The sequence below is a fragment of the Zingiber officinale genome, chromosome 9A (genome assembly GCF_018446385.1).
Source record: "Zingiber officinale cultivar Zhangliang chromosome 9A, Zo_v1.1, whole genome shotgun sequence".
In the NCBI taxonomy this organism is placed as follows: domain Eukaryota; kingdom Viridiplantae; phylum Streptophyta; class Magnoliopsida; order Zingiberales; family Zingiberaceae; genus Zingiber; species Zingiber officinale.
The window spans coordinates 9,209,638-9,237,201 of NC_056002.1; the positions used below are offsets into that span (position 1 = coordinate 9,209,638).

The 27,564-nt window shown below is 38.2% G+C and overlaps 2 protein-coding genes across 2 annotated transcripts; one reads left to right on the forward strand and one right to left on the reverse strand.

Annotated features, from left to right (window-relative positions):
* Window positions 1-3,631: 3,631 nt before the first annotated feature.
* LOC122019014 (protein-tyrosine-phosphatase MKP1-like) lies at window positions 3,632-13,009 on the reverse strand. Its single transcript, XM_042576525.1, has 3 exons — window positions 12,964-13,009; window positions 10,996-12,806; window positions 3,632-4,325 (listed from the first exon to the last, which is right to left on the reverse strand). Exons 1-3 carry the CDS (start codon window positions 13,007-13,009, stop codon window positions 4,245-4,247), a joined length of 1,938 nt encoding a protein of 645 aa, XP_042432459.1. The 3' UTR covers window positions 3,632-4,244.
* A 13,588-nt stretch (window positions 13,010-26,597) lies between these two features.
* On the forward strand, window positions 26,598-27,353 carry LOC122020834 (high-affinity nitrate transporter-activating protein 2.1-like). The gene is made up of 2 exons (XM_042578862.1): window positions 26,598-26,757; window positions 26,826-27,353. Exons 1-2 carry the CDS (start codon window positions 26,625-26,627, stop codon window positions 27,296-27,298), a joined length of 606 nt encoding a protein of 201 aa, XP_042434796.1. The 5' UTR covers window positions 26,598-26,624; the 3' UTR covers window positions 27,299-27,353.
* Window positions 27,354-27,564: the final 211 nt, after the last annotated feature.

The following is a 27,564-nucleotide window of genomic DNA, read 5'->3' on the forward strand; positions in this document are numbered from 1 at the left end:
ATCAGTCCATTAAGCTGAATAATAATGGCAACAATTGAAATGTCAGTCGCTGAGTTCAAATACTTTTTGATAATTATAATTTAGGTTACACAAGTTGATTTAAAAAAATCAATTTGTAAATCATTCTATGCAATTAGATCCACATATATACTATTTGACTTTTAGCTTGAAAACTGTTTGAGGTTCAATTAGAATTTAGTCAACTGCCCAATTTGGATTTATATTGCTTAGTCACTAAATCAATTTGTAAATCATTCTATGCAATTAGATCCACATATATACAATTTGACTTTTAGCAAACTGTTTGAGGTTCGATTAGAATTTAGTCAAACTGCCTAATTTGGATTTATATCGATTAGTCACTAAATCATATTTATATTAAGGGTGAATTGTTTAATTTCTTTGGAGGATTTTTGAAATTAAATGCCAAAATGAGAAGGAAAAGAAAACTAATAGAGAGAGGCGTGATTGGGGAAGAAGAATAAATATTGGGATGCATTTTGGTAAATATCAATATAAAGTGGGTGATTATTTTAATATGTTTAAAATGTAAATATCTTAGTGTTTCATGGATGGCTTTTGTTTTCTACCTGCCAAATGTTTTTATTTAGTTAGTTATTTATGGACAGCTTTCTCCTTTTAATTTGTTCTATTTTTTCGTGAAAGGGGGGATCATTTATTTGAGAAGACGACAATTAGAATTGTCAAAAGGATATTTTTTTCAGTAGTCATCAAAATGACTCCTCATTATTTTTATTTTATTATTTAAATTACTCCTCCGGGTAACAACTACGAATATGATGATAAAAGACGAATACGTTCGCCCCCAATGTCCCCGTCAACTTATTCCAAGGTCAACACGAAGGAGATAAACAACTATGAATATATTATCACGTACTATAATAATTATTAATTATAATTGTTACAATTAATAATTATTACAATATTATAATAGCAACATGTACCTAAGTGAGATCATGTTCAACTCAAATCAATAATAGTCAACATCATATTGAAATAATTATATATCATAGTTGTTTAAATGTATAACAGCTGCAATTCAAAATTAAGATCTTATTCAACTTAATTCAATATCGATCAATAATATGCTATACTAACTATAATTCATAGTTACTATAATCCGTGCGCAAGTGTTAGTCAATAATATATTATAATCAAACCTATTGTAATGTTATAATAACTTCAAATCGTAATGCAAGGTGATTTAGTTTCCATGGATTTGGATTGACCGATCAAGGAGGCGGTAATTCAAATATAAAAAAGTGAAATGGGACGTTCCCTTTATGATTAATGAAAAGGAGAACCTCGATTTCAATAAAAGAGGAGCGCTTTTTAATTTTTTTTTCTCTATATCCTTTATGACACCCAAGTTAGACTCGTGCATAGCGAGCAAGAGATCAGTGTCCTTTCAAAATGCTAGATCAAAATCGAAATAGTTCATAGCCGACAACATGAAGTGTATGCAGAATCCATTAGGATGCTCCGAGAAATGTTGACATTAGTCGAGCATTGATCCATCGAAAAAGTATCAAATGTGATTCATGAGCCTTGAAACTGTTACTCTCATCCCAAACCAATCAAGAAGGAAGAAGGATAGGCCCATGCCTCACTGTAACTGAAAGCCTCAGGCACATGATGGTTGGAAGCCAACTGGTCCAAGCTGGTGTGGTTTGTTCCTCCACCAACCACACTGCCCCTCTTAATTCTCAAATTCATCTTACTTCTCACTCACTTCCACTGGAGTCGAAGGAACGGCCATTGCCCCTCTCATCTGGTTCTTATCCACCTTCACCAGTCCATTCCTTGTGCCACGCTCGAACCATTTCTGAGTTTTTCAATCTCAACTCTGCTTGACACCACACTGGTTTGGCAATTTAACCCTTAAAAATGATGATGAGGCTTTGATCATCTGAGAGTTATCCAACCACTGCAGCCAATTCTCAGTCTGGTCCAGGTCACATCAACCAGCCACCTAAACCCAGATATAGCCTTTGCAGGTCGCTTAATTAAATGCTTATGGTTTCTGTCCTTTGTTTGTTTTACCTGGTGGAAGTTGTCTCATCTGGTGAAGGTGACACTTCAAACCTTAAACGATAAGGGATGTCTTTGAGTTTACTTTACAACTCATTTGACTTGACTTCTAGTTGCCAACGTATAAAATAAGAACTTTGGAAGCTTAGAATATTGGATATCGGAACTCAGTCTTGATATCTTTTTACACTTGATGGGAAAGAGAGACTAATTCTTAGTTGACTTCATACCAGGGCTTTTTGTCAAAATTGGATCAAACATTAATGTGTCATCAGCATATTCGATCGTTATGGGAGACGAATGCGTAGGTAAGTTATCCAAGTGAAGCCAACTGTTGGATCATGGAGTATCAAAATCAAATTTGACCAGTTCACCTTGTCAAAAGCCTTTTCGAAGTCAACTTTGATGATGTGTGCACAATTAGGAAATGACAAACAATTAGAAAGCGTCAGTTTTGATGATATTCTGACAGCTTTGAATGAAGTCAGAGTCAAAACCATCTCCAACCCTGAAGATTTTAGTTTGCCAAGACTTTTCATAGCAGATTAAATTTCTGCTTTTGTGGAAGGTGCCGGCAAATGCTACAGGCCCAGTGTTTATGATAGAATTGCCCCTTCGCGAAGCTTGATTACGAAATTGCATTCATTACCCGTTAAACCTTTCAATGATTTATAAACTCGTGCATGATTTCCATCTACCGACCGGTTTAGTCCTTGAGTTAAAAACTGCTTGTGTTTAGTGTTCAAAACATCCAAATAAGCCTATACATAAAAAAATCTTAGTTAAGTGAAAAAAATAGTTAAATGTACTTCAAACCAATAATGTTTAAACAAACTCATTCTTGGTTCTTAAATGTTAAGGCATGTTTGGCCATTTGATAGATTTCGCAGCTTTAAATGACGTGTAGCTCATGCCATAGCTGATCGATGTTTAACTTGTACACATCATCGACATTGACCAACCCAATCATCGTTAGGCAAGATAACTGAGATTCTATTTCCTCGGTCCAGTAAATGGACAATGCAAGATTGACCTTATCTAGGGACATTGGTTAGACACTGCAAGCAATATATGCTTATAGTTGCAATAGAAACAGACTTCATAATGTCCCTAGTCTATATGCAATAGAATCACATGGAGCCTTCATCTTAATCTCTCAACTCAAATGTCCACATTTCACTACCTGTCACATTATATGTATGCATGTGGTTATGAGGAAGGCTCCATATGATTCTCTCTGAAGACCTCTATAGATTTTTATTCCAACTGTGATATCTTTTAAAAAGTTAAACAATCATACATTACACATAATTAACAATGATATCTTTCTTGAACAAAAAACCAAGAGTACTAGATATCTAACTTGCAAACTTTTATTATAATAAACACACTAATGCAGGTATGATTCAATTAGAGATGTCAAATAGGTTAGGCTGCTCAACATGAGCAATTGTGCTATGGTAGGATCATGCTCGGCATGCCCAACGCTTTTGGACATGGCCTTGAACCTAAGTGGTTATGGCCCATGGCTGTTCTTAGAATAGGCCGAGCGTAGGGTACAATCCAAGCTTGGAATTACTTTTATCTTTAAAATGGTCATTTGAACCTTTTGTACTTGTCATTCTCACGAATACAGGAGTGACAAATTAGTCAAATGCAAAATAAACATGAAAATGACAACTGTTGTAATAAACTAGAGAGCAGAGGGTGAGAGAGTACCTTTTACCATAGAGTGCTATTTTCACCTAAATATTATTTCCCATAATTTCCAACGCCCAGCTCCATACACATCATGGTGATGGCTGATGATACTAGAGGTTCTAATTACCATGTTACACAGTTGCCCCTGGGACAACAGTATAACAAAAGGACGACAAGTTGTCACCCAAGTATTTGCATTTCAATCTCAGATATGACGTATTTATAAGAATTTTTCCTTCAAAGAATACATGGACTGCTGAGCTTTCCGCAAGCATTTCCTAATTTACCTTAACGGTCGGGGGAAACTTCCGTGGGACCAAGCGGGTCACTCGGATTCGGTGTTACCTGGTTTACCATTTTTTTACCATGTTATACCGTTTTCCTAATGAATTAAATCGCAAAAAAAACATTATGCACATCTTCCATCAGGAATTATGAATTGCTAATGGTTGCAAAGAACGTTAGATCTCACTTACACATTCTCTGCGTCTTCAATGAATGCCTTCCTTAGCTTGGTGGAAAGAGAATAAGTGATTTAAGAACTGTTCTGGCTCCTCGCCCTCTCTAATTACCTGTGAAGACAACACCAAGTATTGTCAAGTTTTAGGAGACACGTAAACTAATGAGAAGACTGTACTTATTGTAGAACAAAACTTTGGAAGTTATTGGCAAGCCGTCAGGATCCTTCCAACAAACTTCACGAGAGTTTTGTTTGTTATAGCAGATTATACATGTCACAAGTAAGTAAGCATGTAAGAAATCTGTAAATCATCACAGCAAAGCTTGGGTGGGTAAAAGGCAAGTAAGCTTGTAATAAATCCCTTTCAGAAAAAGTACTCTTGCGTTCCTTCTTCATAACTAATTACATGGACGAGATCCATCCACTGCCAGGTTAATATATCAACCATAAATTGATGATAAAGCAAGAAGAATATATAGAGTTAAAAACCAAGGGTTCAATAAGACTTGAGAGAATATATTAGGATGTTTAAATGATATTATTCAGTGTAAGGTTCATCAAAATGACAATTAACAAGGAAAAGGAGGAAAGTCTTTTGTACAACTTGTCAAGAGCTCTGACACATGTTATGGCACAAGTTTTTCAGAAGGATGAGTTCACCAATAAATAAAACATAAACCTTCACTCTTTCAGAGATGGTTTAACCTTGGGAATCACAACGGAAATCTTGTCACCCAAATTCCCTATAAACGAAAAAACAAGGGCAAATTTTGCAAGCACCATTGAGCCTATCTAGTTATAGAAACTGAAATTGTTTGAAGAGTCAGAATTGTAGTCGATTACATTAAAAATTTACAAAGGCATGAAGGCAAAGGACCAAGGAACATCACAATAAATCAAGGAACCTGAGAAAGAAATGAAGGGTAAATCAAAGATATCTTTGCCTGTGTTTCAGCCAACAACAATATTTTGCATCAATATAAAACACTCAGATTGTCTAAATAAACAGTTATTATGCCAAACTTGGACTCACCTCGTGTGTGTGTGTGTGTATATATATGAATTTTGTTACTCTACTTATCTTATGGCGCTCACCTTGTGTGCATCATGTATATATTTTTTTTCCTTTATTTTTTTAGAGCTTAGGGTTTAGAATTTATAATTTAGGGTTTAGATTAGTATTTAAGCTTTTTTTTTTAAAAAAAAATTACGCATGGTGCTCACAAGGTAACTAGGGTAACAACCCTTATATATATATATATCGACACACTATTGATCTACCATTTGAGCTCCATTCTAACTTTAGAACCAATTTATATGATTTGGAACACTATGCACCTGCAATGGCACAATTCAGTCATATACTAGTTTAAAACCAATAAATATGATTGTGAAAACCATTTGAAAGGCACGGGAAGATATTTATCATCTTTTTGAAAATTTTCTAACCAAAGAAAGGTTGAATCTGCTAAATTGTTTAAAATGACCCCACAATCATCAGTTACCTTCAGCAATTATGTAGGATTGAAAGCGCTAGAGGGAGGGAGTTGAATAGTGCTCATGACTTTTTCACTTTTTTTTCATAAAGTGTTCGAGAAAGCGGAGCGGAAAGAGAATTAAGAGAACAAATAAAGCAATACTAACACTTTGTTTTTTACTTGGTTCGAAGCCTTTGACGACTTCTACTCCGAGGCCCACATTGGTTGAGTGCTTTCGTTAAGCAATCCACTAAAACTTCGAATGATTACAAATGTATGGAATTGAAAGTACAATAAACAAAATGATTATACCAATAACTTGGAATACTATCTTGGGCATTGTTGTCGGAGCAACATTTGAGCGTCGATGGGAGCTTTTCAGAGCAGTGCACAAGAACAGAATTTGTAGAAGGTGTTGTGAGTATTGTTCGGCACTGTACTTATATAGGTGAACTGAGGCGCCTCCAAGCAATTGGAGGCATCTCTAACTCAATCAAGATCAGCGTTAAAAGGCCTGGTTCTTATTGACCGGAGGCACCTCCATCCAAACGGAGACGCCATGAGTCCTCCATGCGGCAAGCGTTGAAGCAGAGTCTATACTTGAATCTGATTTGCACGGAGGCGCATCCTCGAACTGAGGCGCCTTTGCGCCTTCTGCATTGAAGTGTCTCCATCACACAGGAGGTGCCTCCGCGCCTCAAACGCAGAGGGCTTCGGCCAACCTCTTCAATTTTGCTTTTGCAACCAATGTTAGTCTAACACAAATAATATTTCCAGCACCAAAGAGTTAGCAGAGTCAAAATAAAGATAATTTGAAAGTCTAGAGATTGTCTAGTTCTGACTTTTGAATTTCCCTGAAATCCTACGACTACTGTTCCTTCTACGGGGAACGCACCCTTACCTACTCCACTCATGAGAGTTTACCTGGTGTCAAATCGGTCCTCTCGACCATTTGGATTTTTGCTCAGCATCCGGGAGACTTTAGGATTTTCCACATGATGTCCTCGACCTGCTAAGACTTTTATCTAATCCCTCAGACTTCCTTGCTTAGCCGCAACTAGGACTTCCACCTGCCTAATATTCACTAGGACTTTTACCTTGTCTAAGATCACTTAGGACTTTTCTGCTCATTTGTTCAACCTTATCAGTATAACAATAATAGTTAACTTTGAACCCTTTGCCAATATCAAAACTCAGGTTCAATCATCTAGTGCTCCTTGCACCAATAAATTATTATATATCCTTTTATTTCTCTAGAAGTTTGAAAATTTTCTTAGATGCCAAGAATGACTGCATATTTAGATAAACACTTGGAAGTATTCACACGGTGCCAAAAGGAACAACTAATAGCGAGCATAATAATGTGGAGAATAAAAATGAGATTGAAACTTTTGAACCATGATGTTTAATTTTTCAAAACTTTGAATTTGTTTATTTATAAGTAGTCAAAACAAAATAGGATTCCTTTTTTTAGTTGGCACCAGGTATCCCGCCTACGCTGACTAATTTTGGAGTGACCGACTGGCTCCACAGAAGTTTCCCACCAGCCACCACGATAAATCGGAAAGCGCTTGCAGCAGGCGACCAATCAAACCAGCATTCTTAGGTCAACTGTCCATTAAGAGAAATTCATCTGCTAGAATAAGTTATTTTAGTAATTGATTATTGTAAAGTACTTAGTGATGATATAATATATCCTCTTATATTCATGTAGTTGAATTATCTTATAAAAATTACTCCAAGGACCTTCTTATTAATTTATTTAGTCATATTTTGAGAAAAATTAGTTCTAATGTATATTTACTTATCGTACAAACTATTTTAACCATTAGTTCAAATTTGTAATTAAAATTTATACTAATTGGAGATGTTTGACCATCTGTTCTTGCATGTTAACTTTGTTACAAGAGACCCACATGGAGCATTTTTACATCATAATAAGTTGCATTGCTTCCTGATTAGAAGGGACAACCAACGAAAAGACATTGCAAAAATTGTATTCCTCGAAGATTAAGACCGAAATGGCGTTAATATTACTCCTTAGCTATTGGAAAGGACATCCAAATTCATATATTGACAAGTTGACTAGAGTCAAGTTCTCCTTGGTGAGAGAGAATTGAGCACTTTAATATATATATATATATATATATATATATATATATATATATATATATATATATATATATATATATATATTTGGATGTGTTGTTTTATAAATTGATTATTTGTTTATGAAGTGATATGATAGGTTGATTTATCATTAAAAATGAGTCATAATTGGACCTTTAAAAAAGACTCTAACCCCCCTCGTTCCATTTTCTTTCAACTTAAAATTTTGAATTTCTACAATCATTTTTTCTTGCAAGACACTAAGGCATATATGTCTATGAAATTTGCCAACTAAAGCACTTGGATTTATCGACTTCTTGCTTGTGATGCATAACATGGCACTAAATCTATTTCCACAAATATATACGTCACTTTTAATGCTAGTAGACTATATGATGTTAACTTCATGAATAAAATAATATGATGACAAACATAGTAAAATCTTCAACAACTACAAATACATCTCTTACATGGAGCCAAGTTCCTATTTAAGCTTGTCTAAATAAATTCTACTAATCCACTTAGTAAATGGCCAAGTTATTTAAATCCTTTTAATTATATTTAGTAACTATATCAAATAGTATCCCTCACTCCTTCAACTCTAATTGTTTAACTTCCCAACTATAGACTAATATATGGTCATTTAGGAGGATAAGTTCTGATTCCACAGGAAGGGAGAATATGGATGCCCCTTTCTGTCTCAGCATACTTACTCTTTCAGACCCATCATAAAGAGTAATGGTGAATTGGCAATGAGAATAGGAATTAGATCCACTAACTCCATTATTGCTCTTTCTCTCTCTTTATTTCTTGTATGAAATTTTACTAGAGATTGGTTGTAAAAGAAAAAATTTCTTCGTTCACATAGGAAGTTGCTTGAAGAGTCCCTACTAGTGAGTCTCATAGCATGATCGAGACTATAAATGATGTTTTTTTCTAAAAGAAAAAAAGCCATGCACATTTCCAAGACTTATCTATGCAATCAAGTAATATGGAATAATGGAAATGCCATCTTAGAGGAGTAACTGGTATCCTGATTCTCATTTTTTTTTATAGAAACACTAACATATTATGAATCGAAAGGAGTTAACAAATTATTTTACATAAAGGATTTAGGCTAATTTGGCTTTCACCCAAATATAAGTGTGATGGCAGAAAGAGTCACCTAATAGGCAAAAGGGCCATAATGTCATTTGCCACCATGGCCCAATATGGTGCTCATCACTGAGGATATGGACCTTCTAGAGTTGAGGAAGTCGAGGGCAACAATGAACTCCATGGCCATAAATGATGGTGTGGAGGTGGAGGATGTTGGTGATAATATGAATGTTGTGATTGCAAAAGGTTGTAAGGAGGTCAAATGGTTTCCAAGAAGTGACAAAAGGAGACAAATTTGGAAGAGAAAGCGATGGATCAACAACAGAGTATTTTTTTTTTTTCATTTCATCACCAAGTAATCAATCTCATGGCTTCTTCCTATTCCCTTATCCCTCCTTTCCACCTCCTCTCTCCTTCCTTTCTAAGTAATCTAAAGGACAAATTTTGACTTTCTATTACGTATTCGAACAAGGAACTCAATAGAATTCTTCTCAAGTGGTCAAAGGACATTTTCCCTTAGCCTGTGATTGCAATGGCTCTTTCCAAATATACAGAATAATACAGTATGATAAAAAATATAGTGGTGTGAGGTTTAGAAGATTTTTTTCAAATGAGAATTGGATATGTACTCAAAAGATAATTGATCAATTGACGTTAATGAATTAATAATATAATTCCATGGTGAATTTTCATTAAGTTGATTTTTTTTCATGTTCAAATGCTTGGTAATTATTAGAAATCGAAAATAGACCATGAAGCTTATTTATCCAAACTATTTTCGTGGAATTTTCTTTCGAAGTAATTAAATGATTCATGGTCGTATGTGAATAGAATTTGTTTATTTTTCCACAATATGTGTCATTCAAAAGAGGATAATATGCTTTTGGCAAGTATTCTTGTTTATTCTCATCATTGCATATTCTGGTCCTTTTTTCTAGTATATCTAGAGTAAGAGATACTTTTTCTTTTTCTATAATTTTTATTCTACTTATTAATTCATTACTCAAGTTGTACTTTTTTTGCTCAGTCACCTCATCATAATTTCCATGGATTACACAAAGTAACCATGACATGCTACTTATTTAACAAGCCATACTCAACTGAGGAATAGGATGATTGATCCAAAGTCAGACATGATAGAGGAATTGATGTATCCATTAAGTACTACTAAAGCCTTACACTTCGAATATTGGTAGCAGAAAACAATAGCAACTATAAACCTTTAATGTGTCTAAGTGATCCCTATGAAAAACTCACAATATAATAAAACTGGATAAAGCTCTGGGCTATCATAGGGCATCAGTGCAACTTCAACCACAGGAAAAGACAACAATGTGTACAATGACAACGATAAACCACTAAGTGGCCTAGAAACTTTTATGAAACTCTATGATATGTATAATCCCATAATTCAACATTAGTATTTTTTTTACTCCACAAATCCAAATCTGACAAAGAAAATATATTTGAGCACAAATCAGAAGTAGGATGGACATGAAACGCAGAAATTTCACAACGAAGATTAAATGATGATTGGATATGAAGTATAAAAAGTAGTGCTTTGAGGAAATGGCAAAATGTTCCTTGTTATTTTAGCTTAGCCAGTTTTCATCTATTTAAGTTAATAAATGGTACCCAGCCTATAGATAAGTGTGAACAAACTTTAAGGTGCAGAAAACTAGCTCAAGACTGAGAAAGATCTTGACATATTACATACTTTTCGTTGACTATTAAAAGGAGATAAGAAATACTATAGTTTATTCAATCATACACCATTGTCTTGCTAAAAAAAGGTCTTCTCTTGGTCGATTATATATAGAATTATAGAAATAGTTTATGCTTAGAAATAGATTTTCAAACATAGATCTTTCTTAATTAAAAACAAAAGGATATAAAGTGTGTAAACACTGCTAAAGCATTAGATGATGTTTCAGTCAAATTCATCTCAAGAGTTTAAAAGATCATTATAAATTCATTGAAGATATATATATTTCCTAAATAGAGAACTGAGAATGATTTCTGGTAAGTATACAATTCCGATTTAGCATGTAGGTCCAAGAAGCTAATTTAGTATGGCAAAAGAAAAATATAACATACCTGTATAGTAGTATCCAATGGAATACCCATGAGCTCGATAAACTTGGTGCCAATTCTATCAACGTGTGCAGTCTCTTTTTCTTCCTCCTCTCCTAGAATGTTATGCCTACTATTTCTTCCTAGCCAAACATACATTTTTATCATTGACTTCCTAGAACCTGCTTTTGATTCTGATGTTAGCAATAAGAACACTGAGTCAGAGTTAAGAACTCCATGATGCGCATCCTCCACTTTATCCATATCAGGCCACCTGAAAAGAACTGGATGAATTAATTGAGTATCCTCATCAGCACCAGAAGGTGCATCCTCTGCAGAGGCATCTTGGTCTGAAGCATCCAAAGAGAGTTGTCCTATATCTAATGCTTCTTGGTCTTCTTCCACTTCTGAAATAAATGGAGGAGATGGGCACCAATCCATTACTAATTCTGTTGAAGAAAGCCTCCCCGAGGCATCAGCAGATGATGGTAACAGAACCAGAGGAGCATTATCTCGTCTACGTTCAACTAAAGTTCTTGAGCCCATCCACTTTACATTCCCAGTAACAGATGATTGCAAATCCGAGTTCAGTTCAGTTTGGCGCGTCCTATATAATTCTGAGCTTGGTGGTGACAAATTATACCAATCAGAAGAAGAGAAGGAATTTGGCGAGAAGGTAGAGATAACTGAAGCAGTGTCGGCAGTAGACGATGATGGCGTGGCGCTTGACTCCATAGAGAAAGATCCTGGAGATCGAATTGTATCGCTTACCCGCAGGCCCTCGTCGTCAAAAACCCTGCGCTCTAACACAGCTTTCGTTAGTTCCTTCAAACCCTTGATTGCAAATTCGCGTCTTAAACGGGTCCAACCACTCTCCTTCGCCGGTGACTTCGCCGGAAGTGGCGGTGTCCCTCGAGCTCTAGGGATGGCCCTGCGGAAGATGTCGTAGTCGAGATCATAGAGCTCTACTCTCCGCTTCCCTACGAACTCATCAGTGTTAGGAGGCGAAGGGTCATTGTTTAAGGAGGCCCAGAAGGCTGCAGATTCGGAACCCTCGTGCACTGTGATAATTGGACCGTCAGCACGCTCATAGCGGACGAGCTGGAGAGCAGAGGTAGCCGCGGCGGCGGTCATGGAGGGTTCGCAACCTTGACCAAGCCAGACGTAGATGGCAGCAGGCGTGTGAATGATGAATACGCCTCGGGAATCAAGAATGTTTGCACCGGTGGTGGAGAGGTCGACCGATTTGGGGACGAGGTAGAGGGGGTCGCAGGGGGATTGCGGAGCCATGCGGTATGCACGGATTGCAGAGGAGACAGATGTCGGCGGAAGGGCAAGGAAGCGGCGTTGGCAGTGGAGGAGCTGAGCGGCGAAGCCGAGGTTTGGGTCTGCGGACGGACGCGCTACGCGAACGGCGCGGAGCGCGCGGTCAAAGGTCAATGCGCGGCGCCACATCAGGTACGCGACGACAAGGGCGGCAGATCTGGATGCTCCGCGGCGGCAGTGGACAAGCACGCGGCCCCGGGGAGCAGCGCGCGCCCGCTCGAGGAAGTCGAACGCGTCGTACAGCACAGGGGCGAGATCCTCGGCGGGGGAGTCGCGGAGCCACAGAGTGCTATACTCGAGCTCTCCGCGGAAGTGGTCGGGGCAAGCGGCGCCGGCGCAGTTGAGCACGTGAGTGATGCCGTGGCGGCGGAGGGTCGCGCGGTCGCGGGCGGCCGCGTCGCCCCCGAGGAAGACGTGGTCGTCGACGCGGGAGATGTCTGGGTCGCCGTCATCTGCAGCCGGGTTGGAGGAGGAAGAGGCGGAGGGGTGGAGGGCCAGTGGCGGCAGTCATCGGGGCCCAGGCAGTGAGGGGAGGGGGAAGGGGGAGGGCGAGGCGGCCGGGTTTGGGGGGCCGATTAGGGTTAGCGCTCGGATTCAGATTTGAGTTGTGATTAGGATGCGGTTGAGAGCGGGCGTTCCATGTGGCGGAGCGTAGGAGGGACTTACGCGGAGTGCCAGAGGCAGAGGAGGAAGGAGACTCCGGTTCCTCCATTTCCCTTTTCCTTTCCTTCCTTCCAAATTTGGGAGGAAAACGAAGGAGATCGCTCGGATTAGAGGAGGAAGAAGGCGAAGAGGAAGAAAGAAGGAAGAAGAATTCTTATTCAAGGGAAGAAAAGAGTAAAATTTGGCGGCTGAGACTGAGCTAAGCAGCCGTGTAACACAGGAATAAAAGAAAGGAGAAGAAGGGAAGTAGTTGGAATCGGCTGACCGTTTGACCCACCACTGTGGGTCAATTCAATTGTACGTCGGCAATGACAGCCCTGTTTTGTGCATGCTTGGGCCCGGCCTGGACCGGCTCGGTCCACCACCAAGGTTAGTCCAATAACCCATTCGTTCCTTTCGCGGATGCGCTGTTTCTTTCCAAACACCTTCCATCGATTGTCGCAGGCATCGTAGACTATAATGCATACATACACTTCCAACGCGGCGAAATATTAAGCAATAGGACAATCGAGCCTGTCCTTTGAAAGCCAGGTGATCTGAACGTAAAATAAACAGGAAGATCGAGATGGACCGGTTCTAAACTTCTGAGTTTGTTGAATAACCCTAGTGGGCCCCACACGCTCACTCTGCGGGTAGAAGAGGGGGACGGCGAGCAGGCGTCGGGTTAGTAGTCGTGGATCATTAGGTAACCACAGAACTAGGACGGGAGGTTGGAAGGATTAGTTCGTGCTTCTGATATTTTTCTCAGGAGGATCGTATTAAAATATTTTTAAATTTAGTTTCTAATTCAAATTTAATTTAAAAATCATTCTGGGGTTGCTGACTGCAACAACTTCCAATCAGTCATTTGGGGCAGCAAGTAGGAAGGCACAAAGAGACCAAATAAGTTGTTCTGGAGTTCAATGAGAAATACTTACATACCTCAAAGGAGAGCTTCCTGTCAATGGGAGGCAGGTAAACCTAAGCCATAAAATGATATACCAAACAGGGTGTGTGATCTTATTGCCTGCTTGGGTGATTAAAGCAGTTGACAAGATCAGTAAGCTTTTTTGTGGTACGATCAGTTCAATAAGAATCAGCAGGGAGCACACTTAGCTAGCTGCTTGGTTGAACTGCATTACACCAAGCAGATTGGGAGGCTTGGGAGTCATTGATTTACAGAGACACAATCAAGCACTGTAATGTGTTTGGTGGTGGAACCTCTCAAAAGGAACGATCATCAGAACTGCACTCGAGTGGCGATAACGATCATCATATGCTCTCGATAAGGGCTGGGACGGTAAACACTGACTAATTTTAGCATAGTTTCTTGCAAATGTTGGTATCATAGGATATCTTGTAAATAAGAAATATGAGTTATCTGTTTAAATTTTTAAGCATTGGCATGATTGATAACTTTACTGTTTGTTGCTCGTTAAGTATGCCTAAGCTACTCGATATCCGATGCATTTAGATCAAATGCGTGGCCTTGCAAACGGGGGATTAGAACTTCTCACTCTTTAATTCTTGATAAAAGTCAATCTTTTATGTGTTTTCTTAACTAATGTATATATAACTCACTATATTGTCTATCTTTTTTCAAGTAGTTTCAAGTTGAAAATTGACTTTGCCTGAAATCAAAGAAGATGTACACTGGATAGGTAGCCCTACTGTTGATTGAGAGAAGACTTTGAACTGAGGAGGAAAGGACTTCTTCCACTCTATGCACATTAAAGAGAGTAAACAAAATATTAGAGCTAGAAGTAGAGAAGGGATCCTTAGCAGAGATACTTTGACGCTCAAGTCAGTAAAGTGATCAAGAGAAAATTGAAGAAAATGAACAGTAAAAAATGTGTGCACGGTAAAATATGTGAGCGTATGTAAAACATATTGCATAGTTCGCCAATGGAGAAAACTCATTTTTATATCACCTCTCAAAACCTCGGTAGTAATGAGGTGACAAAAAATATTTAGTGCGAGAATATGTCGGATTGTAACAACCCAAATTTCCTCAATTTGAGTCCCAAAAATAATTTAAAAATATTTTAAAATGCTATAGAAATATTCTAAAGATTTTTAGAAATTTTTAGAGTATTTTTATGTAATTTTTGGAGGTTGTTTTGTATTTTTACTAAACGAAAGAAGTTTTGACAAAAAGATGTCCAAACCGAGACCTTTGACTTGGTCAAAACCCGACTAACAAAGTGTGCCAGCGGTCATTAATTGATCAAATAAAGGAAGAATTTTATTTAAGTAGTAGAAGTTAATAACAAGAAATAATAGGAAGAAAATGAGTAACAGCCGAGATTCGAACCCACAAGCCGAGCCTTAAGCAGAACGCAGCCAAGCAACTATGCCAACAGGCTTTGCTAATTTAGGAAGGAGCGAAATATATTTATATGGTAATAGTTAATAGAATACCTAGTTATAAGAAAATAATTAGGTTTTCTCCTTCCCGAAAACTTTCTCTCCTCACGCGGCGTCGGCGCGACTTCTTCTCGGGCGGAAACGAAGCCAAGCTAGGGCTTTGTTTTCCGGCGGCCGGCCAAAGTTCTCCGAGGGGTTTTCTCCACTTCTCGTCGAGGAGAAGCTGTGAGCACGAAGAAGAGCCGGAATTTGAGCTGCCCGAACCCTAGAACCTTCCTTTCTTCTCGATTTAAATCCAAGAACACGCTGTAAGTAGCTACTCACCTGCGGTAAGAGTAGTTTCGAGATTTTCTATCCTTGTTGCCGTGAATTGAGGATTTCGAACTAGTTGATTTTGAGGTTTCGGATTCTTGAGTCTTTCTTTGGTTTTCGAAGCATTCTGTAAAGAAGGTTTTCTCTTGAAGCATGCGGTCATTTTTGTAGAGCAAGCATGTTTGTAGATCAAGCATATTATGTAGATTCTACAGCCCCTTGTTGTTAACATTTCATTCCACAGCTCTTATAATTAGTATTTCATTTTACAGCCGCTATGATCAGCATCTCAAATTTAGGTTTTCTTTGCTACCCTAATGGGCATGATCGGATTATATATAACCCTACAGATTTGGGTTTTTGTTGCTAGACAATGGGCAAGAAATGGTTCAGATTTTAGATTTCTCTTGCATAGTAGTTACAGATCTTTTTGTTGGGTTATTGGAGCATGACATGGTTAAAGTTGAAGCATGTTTAGGGATTTTGTGTTGCTGCCGTAAGTTTCATAAAGGGATCACAAAAAAAAAAGAAAAAAGAAAGGAAGGTTTGGCTTTCTTAAGTGTGAAGGGTCATTAATTAATCAGAGCAACTCCAAATAATTATCTAGTTGGCATAACCTATTAGTTGAGGAAGTTTATCATAGCTCGACTTAACTTGTTGGTATCAATTTATTAAGGAAGAGTATGAGTCGTTTCCAACTGATTATACCAACTCTAAATATTTTGGTAAAGTATCAGTTGGTGTAACTAATTATTAACGGTCATATTAGTTACTAGTATGATTAACAGATACTTAGTTCCCTGTTTATCTCATTAGTAGTGTTGCTAATATTCACTGATTACATATGAGGTGTACTCATTAAACGGTCATGAGTAGTCTAAAGATGTTTACATGCATTTAGTACGTAATATTCACATACTGAATATGTGGAATTAAGGTTGAATATCAAATATTAAGGAGCCTCACAATATAACTGATGAATACTACTTGGAGCCTCACTACTAGTGTTTTTAACTTTGTAATTGGTTTTAGTTTCATTTTTCAAAAAGTGAGTTGGATTCTGTTCTGTTTGTGATCTTAATGTGCAAGTCGAGTTGTGCCGTGAAAGGGGTACAAGTAGCTTATGTTCGGAATTTTTCCTATGCAGTCTGGTCAATTTGGGTTGTTAGACAGTTAACATGAGAAAGTGTACGTATTTAATGTATAGTTTTGGTTAAGTAGATATGCAGAATTGTTAGGTTTGGAATTTAACAAATTGTATACAGTAGCAATTTCTTTAGAGTTTCAAGTGCAGATTTTTATAAGTATTGTTTGCAGATTTTGATATGTATTGTATGCAGAACTCCAATCTTAGAATAGATTTATTAAGCTTAATATGCAGAATTTTATTAGCATAGTAGACAGATTTTTTTTTGTTTAAGCATTTCAAAGATATAATTTACTTAAACATTTCAGTTTATTTTTAAAAAAGTATTGTTTTAGAAGTATTAACAAGTATAAGAAAGATAAAGAAAAGAAAGAAAAGGCCAAGGCCTTAAGTATATCTCAAAGTCAAGATTTTAGGGATTTTAGCACACAAGGTGCTTATTAAAATGCCAAGACATTTAAAGAAGAAGTAATTAAGATAATAAGATATTTTACTTTGAAGAGGCTAATACCCGACTTCCGAGGTTGTCATTAAACAAATACAGGTGTCCAATTCCGAGGTCTTGGCCCTGGTAGACCGAGGTCTGCTCTTTTAGGATTGGTGGCTCGCTACCCCAACCTATTAGGGAACGCGTATAAGATGGTACTACGCCTGGGCCCAAGAGAAGTTGATTACTATTTTGAAGTATTATAAGTATAAACTTTTGAACAAGTAAAATAAGTTTCACATAAGTATAAAAGTATTAAAGTATAAGTTTTAAACAAGTGGAATAAAAGAATAAGTTTAAAACGAATGAAATAAGTTTCATTTTGTTTTAAATCAGCAAGTTTAGTTTTCCTCTATGCTAGCATATTATTTAGATTAGCTTGCTGTTCTTTACTATTAGAAGAGCATGAGTAGCTTTACATGTTTAGTATTTTAACCTATTTGATTTCTTTACTATTAGATGAGCATTAGTAGTTTTCAGTAAGCATTCAGTTAGTTTATGTTATAGATATATGTACATGCATATCGAGATTTTGTGAGTTAGATAGCGCTTACTAAGCAAATTTTGCTTATAGATTGCATTTCCTTTTACTACAGATAAAGGAAAGGAAAAGATATAGCAAGGAAGACGACAAGGTGGTGCGGATGATGTGTGATGTTGAACTATGGAAGCCTCGGGACTTGGCTAAGAAGTTGTTTAGAGTCATTCTTTAATGTTATTAGAGAAGTTGAGACTGTTAAAGAGTTGTTTCCTTTTTCTTATGTTGCTAATTGAGTCTATTCCGCATTGTTAGTTTGGTTGTTTCCCACTGTTGGAGCTTTATTCATTTGCTATTGCTAGAATAGTTTTTTTTAGTTGTTGTGTCTTATTACTGCGTGGTTGTGAAGTATATATACCAGCCGTATGTGGCTGATGGTTTATTTTGCATGTATTGATGATTATTGTCACCAGTACAGGGGAGACTCTGCCGAAATTTTTCGGCAGGAACTTCTTTGGGGTCGTGATAAATTTAAGTGTTGCTAATAATAACATAAGTAACACTAGTAAGTAGAGTAATAGTTAAGTAACGGTCACCCTTAGAGAGTAGTATAGTAGTAAGAAGGGTGGTCGTTACAGTTGGTATCAGAGCAGTTCCCATTCTCCAACATCACACATCAGCATCAGCCTTGTCGTCTTCAAGTAAGAAAGTATTTAAGTTTTCCTTTTATGCTTCCTTTATTATTTGCAGTATGGAGTAATTGCTTATATGCGCTTTAGTAAGATAGAAGTTTTGTTTCTCCTATATTCATATACATAAGTATCTTTAGAAAGGATAGAGAAGATATCAAGTCTTTTTCTTGGCATTACTAGATGTCAAGATAGAGGACAAGACAGTGGGGAGTCAGAAACCTCAGTTAAGTAATTAGAACTAGAAGGACAATGATAACAAGAAAGACCTAAGCACGAAGGCGTTCGGGTAGTCTGTGAGTATCCAGAAGTATTTCTAGAAGAGTTACCTGAACTACCTCCCAACAGAGAAGTGGAGTTTGAAATTGAATTGGTTCCTGATACTAGCCCAATTTCAAAAGCTCCATACCGAATGTCTTCAGCAGAGTTAAAAGAGTTACAAGAACAACTTCAGGAGCTACTTGACAAGGGTTTCATCCGCCCTAGTCATTCACCCCGGGGAGCTCCAGTGTTGTTCATTAAGAAGAAGAACGGTCTATGCGGAATGTGCATAGGTTTTAGAGCGCTGAGCAAAGTAACGGTTAAGGACAGGTACCCTCTTCCCATAATAGATGATCATTTGATCAGTTGAGAGGGGCAACAGTGTTCTCAAAGATAGACCTGCGCTCTGGGTACCATCAGCTGAAAGTGAAAGAAAGTGATATACCCAGAACGACTTTCAGGACCAGATACGGACACTACGAGTTTGTAGTCATGCCTTTTGGTGTGACTAATGCACCAGCGGTCTTCATGAACTTAATGAACAGAGTGTCTATAGAATACCTTGACAAATTTGTCATCGTGTTCATCGATGACATTCTAGTCTATTCTAGAACACCAAAGGAGTATGACACTCACTTGAGGATAGTACTGCAGACCCTTCAGCAAAAGCAGCTTTATGCTAAATTCTCAAAGTGAGAGTTCTGGTTAAATCAGGTGGCGTTTATAGGTCACATCATTTCTAAAGAAGGCATTCAGGTGGATCCAGCCAAAATAGAAGCGGTCAATAACTGGAGTAGACCCAAGAATGCCAAGGAGATCAGAAGTTTCCTTGGTTTAGTTGGGTACTATAGGAAATTCGTGGAGGACTTTTCCATGATAGCCTCTCCACTAACAACCTTAACTAGGAAGAATAAGAAGTTTGAATGGTCAAACAAATGTGAGCAGAGTTTCCAAGAGCTAAAGAAGAGAATGACCAGTGCTTCTATCCTGACTGTTCCAGAGAGTGACAAGAGTTTTGACATCTACAGTGATGCTTCCAAGATAGGCCTAGGAGCTGTTCTCATGCAAGAAGGAAAAGTTATAACTTATGCTTCCAGATAACTCAAAGATTATGAGAAGAATTACCCCGCTCATGATCTTGAGCTGGCAGCGGTGGTCTTTGCACTAAAACTCTGGCGACATTATTTGTATGGCGTTCAGTGCAGAATCTTCACAGACCATCAGAGTTGTAAGTACTTCTTCACCCAGAAGGACTTAAACATGAGACAGCGCAGGTGGCTAGAGTTGGTCAAAGACTATAACTGTGAAATCCTCTACCACCCATGCAAAGCTAACAAAAGTGGCAGATGCACTAAGCAGAAAATCCAGTGCATCTCTGATGTCCTTGTCATCATTATCCCTGCCACTGCAGAAGGAGTTGTCAGATTTCGGACTTGAAGTCATTTATGGGCAACTCTCTGCATTGACCTTAGAGTCAACCCTGCTTGAGGATATACATAGAAAGCAAAGTGAAGACCCAGATATCCAGAAAATCAAGCAAGGGATACAGGAAGAAGATAATTCGGAGTTTCGAGTATCAGACAGGGGAATTCTTTATCAGGGGAGTCGCCTTTGTGTTCCCAATGATGAAGAGTTGAGAAAGAAAATTTTAGAAGAAGCTCATAGTACTCCTTACTTCATGCATCCTGGCTCCACCAAGATGTATCAAGACGTGAAACAGAGGTTCTGATGGTCTGGACTCAAAAGAGACGTTGCTAAATATGTCAGTACCTGCCTGACATGCTAGAGAGTCAAAGCAGAACACCAGAGACCAGGAGGAATGTTACAACCTCTTCCAATACCAGAGTGTAAGTGGGAAGACATATCCATGGACTTCATAAAGGTCTTCCAAGAACTACAAATGGATATGACGCAATATGGGTAGTAGTGGATAGATTGACAAAGTCTGCTCATTTTCTAGCCATCAAGGTGTCTCACTCTATAGAGCAGTTGGCACAACTATACGTCAAGGAAGTGATCAGACTTCATGGAGTTCCTAAATCTATTATTTCTGATAGAGATGTGCGCTTCACCTCTCACTTTTGGGAGTGTGTTCAGACTGCATTAAGCACCAAACTCAAGTTCAGCACGACCTTCCATCCTCAGACTGATGGACAGACAGAGCGAGTAAATCATATCTTAGAATATATGCTCAGGGCTTGTGCACTAGATTTTAAGGAAAGTTGGTGCAAGTATCTGTGTTTAGCTGAATTTGCCTACAACAATAGCTATCAGACCACTATCAAGATGACACCTTATGAAGCATTGTATGGCAGGAAGTGCAGATCACCCATTTGCTGGCAAGAAGCAGGTGAAAGAAGAGAAATGGAAGTAGAGTTGGGCATCCAGACAGAGATGATAGATGAGACCACTCAGGCTATCCAGAAAATTAGACAGAGAATTAAGACTACCCAGAGCAGACAGAAGAGTTATGCTGACACACGCCGTAGGCCACTTGAATTCCAAGTAGGGGATTCAGTCTTTCTCAAGGTTGCTCCTATGAAGGGAGTGATGAGATTTGGCAAAAATGGCAAATTAAGTCTTCGTTATGTAAGACCCTACCCGATTACAGAGAGGATTGGGAAGGTAGCATATAAGCTGGACTTACCACAGGACATGTCGGCAATACATAATGTATTTCATGTCTCCATGCTAAAGAAGTGTCTCCACGACCCTAGCCAAGTGATTCAGCCTCAGACAGTGCAGATTCAAGAGGATCTTAGCTACGAGAGCAGACCTACACAGATAGTGGACAGAGCAGTCAAGAGACTAAGAAACAAAGAAGTGCCACTAGTGAAGGTCATCTGGCAGAACCAGAATCACGAGGAAAGTCATTTGGGAGCGTGAGGACAATATGAGGCAGAAATATCCAGAGTTATTCTAAGTTCGAGGACGAACTTTTTATAAGGTATAGGGAATTATAATAACCCAAATTTCCTCATTTTGAGTCCCAAAAATAATTTAAAAATATTTGAAAATGCTATAGAAATATTCTAGAGATTTTTAGAAATTTTTAGAGTATTTTTATGCAATTTTTGGAGGTCGTTAGGTATTTTTACTAAACGAAAGAAGTTTCGACAAAAAAATGTCCAAACCGAGACCTTTGACTTGGTCAAAACCCGACTAACAAAGTGTGCCAGCGGTCATTACTTGATCAAATAAAGGAAGAATTTTATTTAAGTAGTAAAAGTTAATAACAAGAAATAATAGGAAGAAAATGGGTAGCAGCCAAGATTCGAACCCACGAGCCGAGCCTTAAGCAGAACGCAGCCAACCAACTGTGCCAGCGGGCTTTGCTAATTTAGGATGGAGCGAAATATATTTATATGATAATAGTTAATAGAATACCTAGTTATAAGAAAAGAATTAGGTTTTCTCCTTCCCGAAAACTTTCTCTCCTCACGCGGCGTCGGCGCGACTTCTTCTTGGGCGGAAACGAAGCCAAGCTAGGGCTTTGTTTTCCTGCGGCAGGACAAAGTTCTCCGAGGGGTTTTCTCCACTTCTCGTCGAGGAGAAACTGTGAGCACGAAGAAGAGCCGGAATTTGAGCTGCCCGAACCCTAGAACCTTCCTTTCTTCTCGATTTAAATCCAAGAACACGCTGTAAGTAGCTACTCACCTGCGGTAAGAGTAGTTTCGAGATTTTTTGTCCTTGTTGCCGTGAATTGAGGATTTGGAACTAGTTGATTTTGAAGCTTGCTGCGGTGAATTGAGGTTTCAGATTCTTGAGTCTTTCTTTGGTTTTCGAAGCATTCTGTAAAGAAGGTTTTCTCTTGAAGCATGTTGTCATTTTTGTAGAGCAAGCATGTTTGTAGATCAAGCATGTTATGTAGATTCTACAGCCCCTTGTTGTTAACATTTCATTCCACAGCTCTTATAATTAGTATTTCATTTTACTGCTCCTATGATCAACATCTCAAATTTAGGTTTTCTTTGCTACCCTAATGGGCATGATCAGATTATATGTAACCCTACAGATTTGGGTTTTTTGTTGCTAGACAATGGGCAGGAAATGGTTCAGATTTTATATTTCTCTTGTATAGTAGTTACAGATCTTTTGTTGGGTTATTGGAGTATGACATGGTTAAAGTTGAAGCATGTTTAGGGATTTTGCGTTGCTGTCGTAAGTTTCATAAAGGGATCACAAAAAAAAAAAAAGGAAGGTTTGCCTTTCTTAAGTGAGAAGGGTCATTAATTAATCAGAGCAACTCCAAATAATTATCTAGTTGGCATAACCTGTTAGTTGAGGAAGTTTATGACAACTCGACTTAACTTGTTGGTATCAATTTATTATGGAAGAGTATGAGTCGTTTCCAACTGATTATACTAACTCTAAATATTTTGGTAGAGTATCAGTTGGTGTAACTAATTATTAACGGTCATATTAGTTACTAGTATGATTAACAGATACTTAGTTCCCTGTTTATCTCATTATTAGTGTTACTAATATTCACTGATTACATATGAGGTGTACTAATTAAACAGTCATGAGTAGTCTAAAGATGTTTACATGCATTTAGTACGTAATATTCACATACTGAATATATGGAATTAAGGTTAAATATCAAATATTAAGGAGCCTCACAATATAACTGATGAACACTACTAGGAGCCTCACTACTAGTGTTTTTAACTTTGTAATTGGTTTTAGTTCCATTTTTCAGAAAGTGAGTTGGATTCTGTTCTATTTGTGATCTTAATGTGCAAGTCGAGTTGTGCCGTGAAAGGGGTACAAGTAGCTTCTGTTCGGAATTTTTCCTATGCAGTCTGGTCAATTTGGGTTGTTAGACAGTTAACATGAGAAAGTGTACGTATTTAATGTATAGTTTTGGTTAAGTAGATATGTAGAATTGTTAGGTTTGGAATTTAACAAATTGTATACAGTAGCAATTTCTTTAGAGTTTCAAGTGCAGATTTTTAAGAGTATTGCTTGCAGATTTTGATATGTATTGTATGCAGAACTCCAATCTTAGAATAGATTTCTTAAGCTTAATATGCAGAATTTTATTAGATAGTAGGCTGAGTTTTTTTTTGTTTAAACATTTCATAGTTAGAATTTGCTTAAACATTGCAGTTTCTTTTTATAGAAGTGTGCTTTTAGAAGTATAAAGAATTATAAGAAAGATAAAGAAAAGAAAGAAAAGGCCAAGGCCTTAAGCGGATCTCAAAATCAAGATTTTAGGGATTTTGACACACAAGGTGCTTATTAAAATGCCAAGGCATTTAAAGAAGAAGTAATTAAGATAATAAGATATTTTACTTTGAAGAGGCTAGTACCCGACTTCCGAGGTTGTCATTAAATAAATCCGGTGTCCAATTCCGAGGTCTTGGCCCTGGTAGACCGAGGTATGCTCTTTTAGGATTGGTGGCTCGCTACCCCAACCTATTAGGGAACGCGCATAAGATTGTACTACGCCTGGGCCCAAGAGAAGTTGATTACTATTTTGAAGTATTATAAGTATAAGCTTTTGAACAAGTAAAATAAGTTTCACATAAGTATAAAAGTATTAAAGTATAAGTTTTAAACAAGTGGAATAAAAGAATAAGTTTAGAACGAATGAAATAAGTTTCATTTTGTTTTAAATCAACAAGTTTAGTTTTCTTCTATGCTAGCATGTTATTTAGATTAGCTTACTGTTCTTTACTATTAGAAGAGCATGAGTAGCTTTACATGTTTAGCATTTCAGTTTGTTATGATTCTTTTACTATTAGAAGAGCATGAGTAGCTTTACATGTTTAGTATTTTAGCCTATTTGATTCCTTTACTATTAGATGAGCATGAGTAGTTTTCAGTAAGCATTCAGTTAGTTTATGTTATAGATATATGTACATGCATATCGAGATTTTGTGAGTTAGATAGCGCTTACTAAGTAAATTTTGCTTATAAATTGCATTTCCTCTTACTACAGATAAAGGAAAGGAAAAGATATAGCAAGGAAGACGACAAGGTGGTGCGGATGATGTGTGATGTTGAACTATGAAAGCCTCGGGACTTGGCTAAGAAGTTGTTTAGAGACTTTCTTTAATGTTATTAGAGAAGTTGAGACTGTTAAAGAGTTGTTTCTTTTTTCTTTTGTTGCTAATTGAGACTATTCCGCATTGTTAGTTTAGTTGTTTCCCACTATTGGAGCTTTATTCATTTGCTATTGCTAGAATAGTTTTTTTTAGTTGTTGTGTCTTATTACTGTGTGGTTGTGAAGTATATATACCAGCCGCATGTGGCTGATGGTTTATTTTGCATGTATTGATGATTATTGTCACCGGTACAGGGGGGATTCTGCCGAAATTTTTCGGCAGGAACTTCTCTGGGGCCGTGATAAATTTAAGTGTTGCTAATAATAACATAAGTAACACTAGTAAGTAGAGTAATAGTTAAGTAATGGTCACCCTTAGAGAGTAGTATAGTAGTAAGAAGGGTGGTCGTTACACGGATGAGGGACGATGTACAACCTAAAAGATGTGCAATCATCCTCCGAGTAATCTTTCGTTATCTGTATTTTAACTGCTTCTTATATCCTCCGTCATCAACGAGAGGGTTAAGAGAATATGCTGTCAAGATTCCATTGCATGTGCTATAGCCGTAAAATATAATTCTCTGGCAAGTAGTTGTTATTCCCTATAGGATTGTTGTGATTCTATGATAATATTGTCCCCTAGAGATAGCCAAATTAAAACTTTTAGCCGATCGCTTGTATCATGTGATACTTGTCTTTGAAGAGGCGGGAACCAAGCCCCAAAAGATCTGATCGGCACTTTGTACTGATCGACCATATGTTATGAGACGCACTCGAAATGTTAACCTGGGAGTTCGACCGACCCTATATCTAGTCGTGGGGGTGATGAACCTTGAAAATCCGACTAGTGTTACGACCGATCGACCGACCATAGTCTTGGAAGTCCGACTAGTTATTAGGGCAACCAATTATATATTGAAAGATTGTAGCAATGAGTTAGATCCCATATGCTTGACCAGTGTTAGTCTATACATCTTGGCACTGGGTGGAATGACGAGTCTCTTAAGTCTGATCGACTCTAGGGTTGCCTGATCATGTGCTCCGGATAGAAGCTAGGTCTCATAAGTCCGATCAATCTTTTGATCAACCGACTATAAACTGGATGTCTAGACACATGGAGTACTATATCCCTCCAGTCCAATCAACGATCTTACGCCGACCATCCTCATATCGAAGATCTTAACACTAAATGAGAAGCTAAGCTGATTACAAATGAGGCTTAACTATTATCTCATCTTAATTTTAACTACCATCTTATCTTAAATTTGACGGTCGCATCACCTTTAAATCTACTCACAGCAGTATAAAAAATGATCATAACTCACGTAGATTGATATTGTTTAATTTAAACAACAGCAGAATGAGTTCCACTGGATAACACAAATTGAGGGGGTGCTTGGTTGATTGAAAGGAATGGGAATAAGAATGAGATTGATAGAAGTAGAGAATGAAAATGGGGACTTTCCCATTCCTCTCGTTTTACTAGGGAATGACTCATTCCCATATTTAGGATAATGAATACATGAGACCCATGATTAATCCTCCAACTAAATACTCACTTTCAATCCCTTTCTTATTCTTTACTCTCATTCCATCCAACCAAGCACCCAGACTCTTAATTCATGTGTGAATGTCACAAATGCAAGTAAAAGTAGCCGGAAAGAACACGACAAGTACAATTAAACTCGTGCATTGATTTTCCTGCATGCATCTCTATCAGCTGCCAAGTAAGTCAACTTCTGACCTTTCTCAGCTGAACGCAAAAGTCTCAAAGGCCTGAAACAAAGATTCTCTTTCAGTCCCCATTGCCCACTATTCGCTTGGAACTATATTATTTAAGGACACCTCTCTGCCACAATCTTTTTCTCCATGAAGAAGTAGAGTCAGTCAAAATGCCTGCTTCCCTCCTGCATCAAATTGCAACTTTTCTTCTCCTCCTCTGTTTTCTGAGGACTTCTTCTGCAGTGCTGTTCTCCTCCCTGCACCAGGATCTCATAGTCACTGCATCACCAAGACCAGGCCAAGGTTAGTGCTTTCTCCTCGTACAATTTTGGAACTGTAACTTCATAGAGATTTCTTGGTTGGGCGTGCAGTGTTGTATGCCGGCGTGGACCAGATCAGAGTGAGCTGGGCTCTTAACGGGAGCCTCCCCGCCGGCGCCGGCGCGGCCTACGCAAAGGTGAAGATAAGCCTGTGCTACGCGCCGGTGAGCCAGGTCGACCGCAGGTGGCGCAAGACCCGAGACGACCTCAAGAAGGACAAGACGTGTCAGTTCAAGATCACCACCACGCCCTACGCCTCCGTCGGCGGCTCCTACGACTACGCCGTGGAGCGGAGCATCCCCACGGCGACCTACTTCGTGAGGGCCTACGCGCTCGACTCCTCCGACGTCGAGGTCGCCTACGGGCAGACCACCGACGCCAAGAAAACCACCAACCTGTTCCACATCATCGGGATCTCCGGCCGGCACGCGTCGCTGGATATAGCTGCTGCATGCTTCTCGGCCTTCTCCGTTCTCGCGCTTACTTTCTTCCTAGTGGCTGAGAAGAGGAAGGCCAAGCAATGAGAAAGGTCAAAGTTTTCATAAGAGCTTCGTCCTCGATTGAAAAAAGTTAGCCGAGGAAGATGAAGATCGAGGAGCACAGCCGACTTTAGTAGAATCGGAGGCTCAATTCTGTCAATCCCTGTGTAAGAAAAAATTATTATTAAAAGTAAAATAATTCAGGAATATGCATTTATCTATTTTTTTAATTTAGCGAATATGAATAAAATTCGTAAGAATAATTCACAGGAATAATCAATTCTAGTCCTACTTATCGACAAATAGTCGAG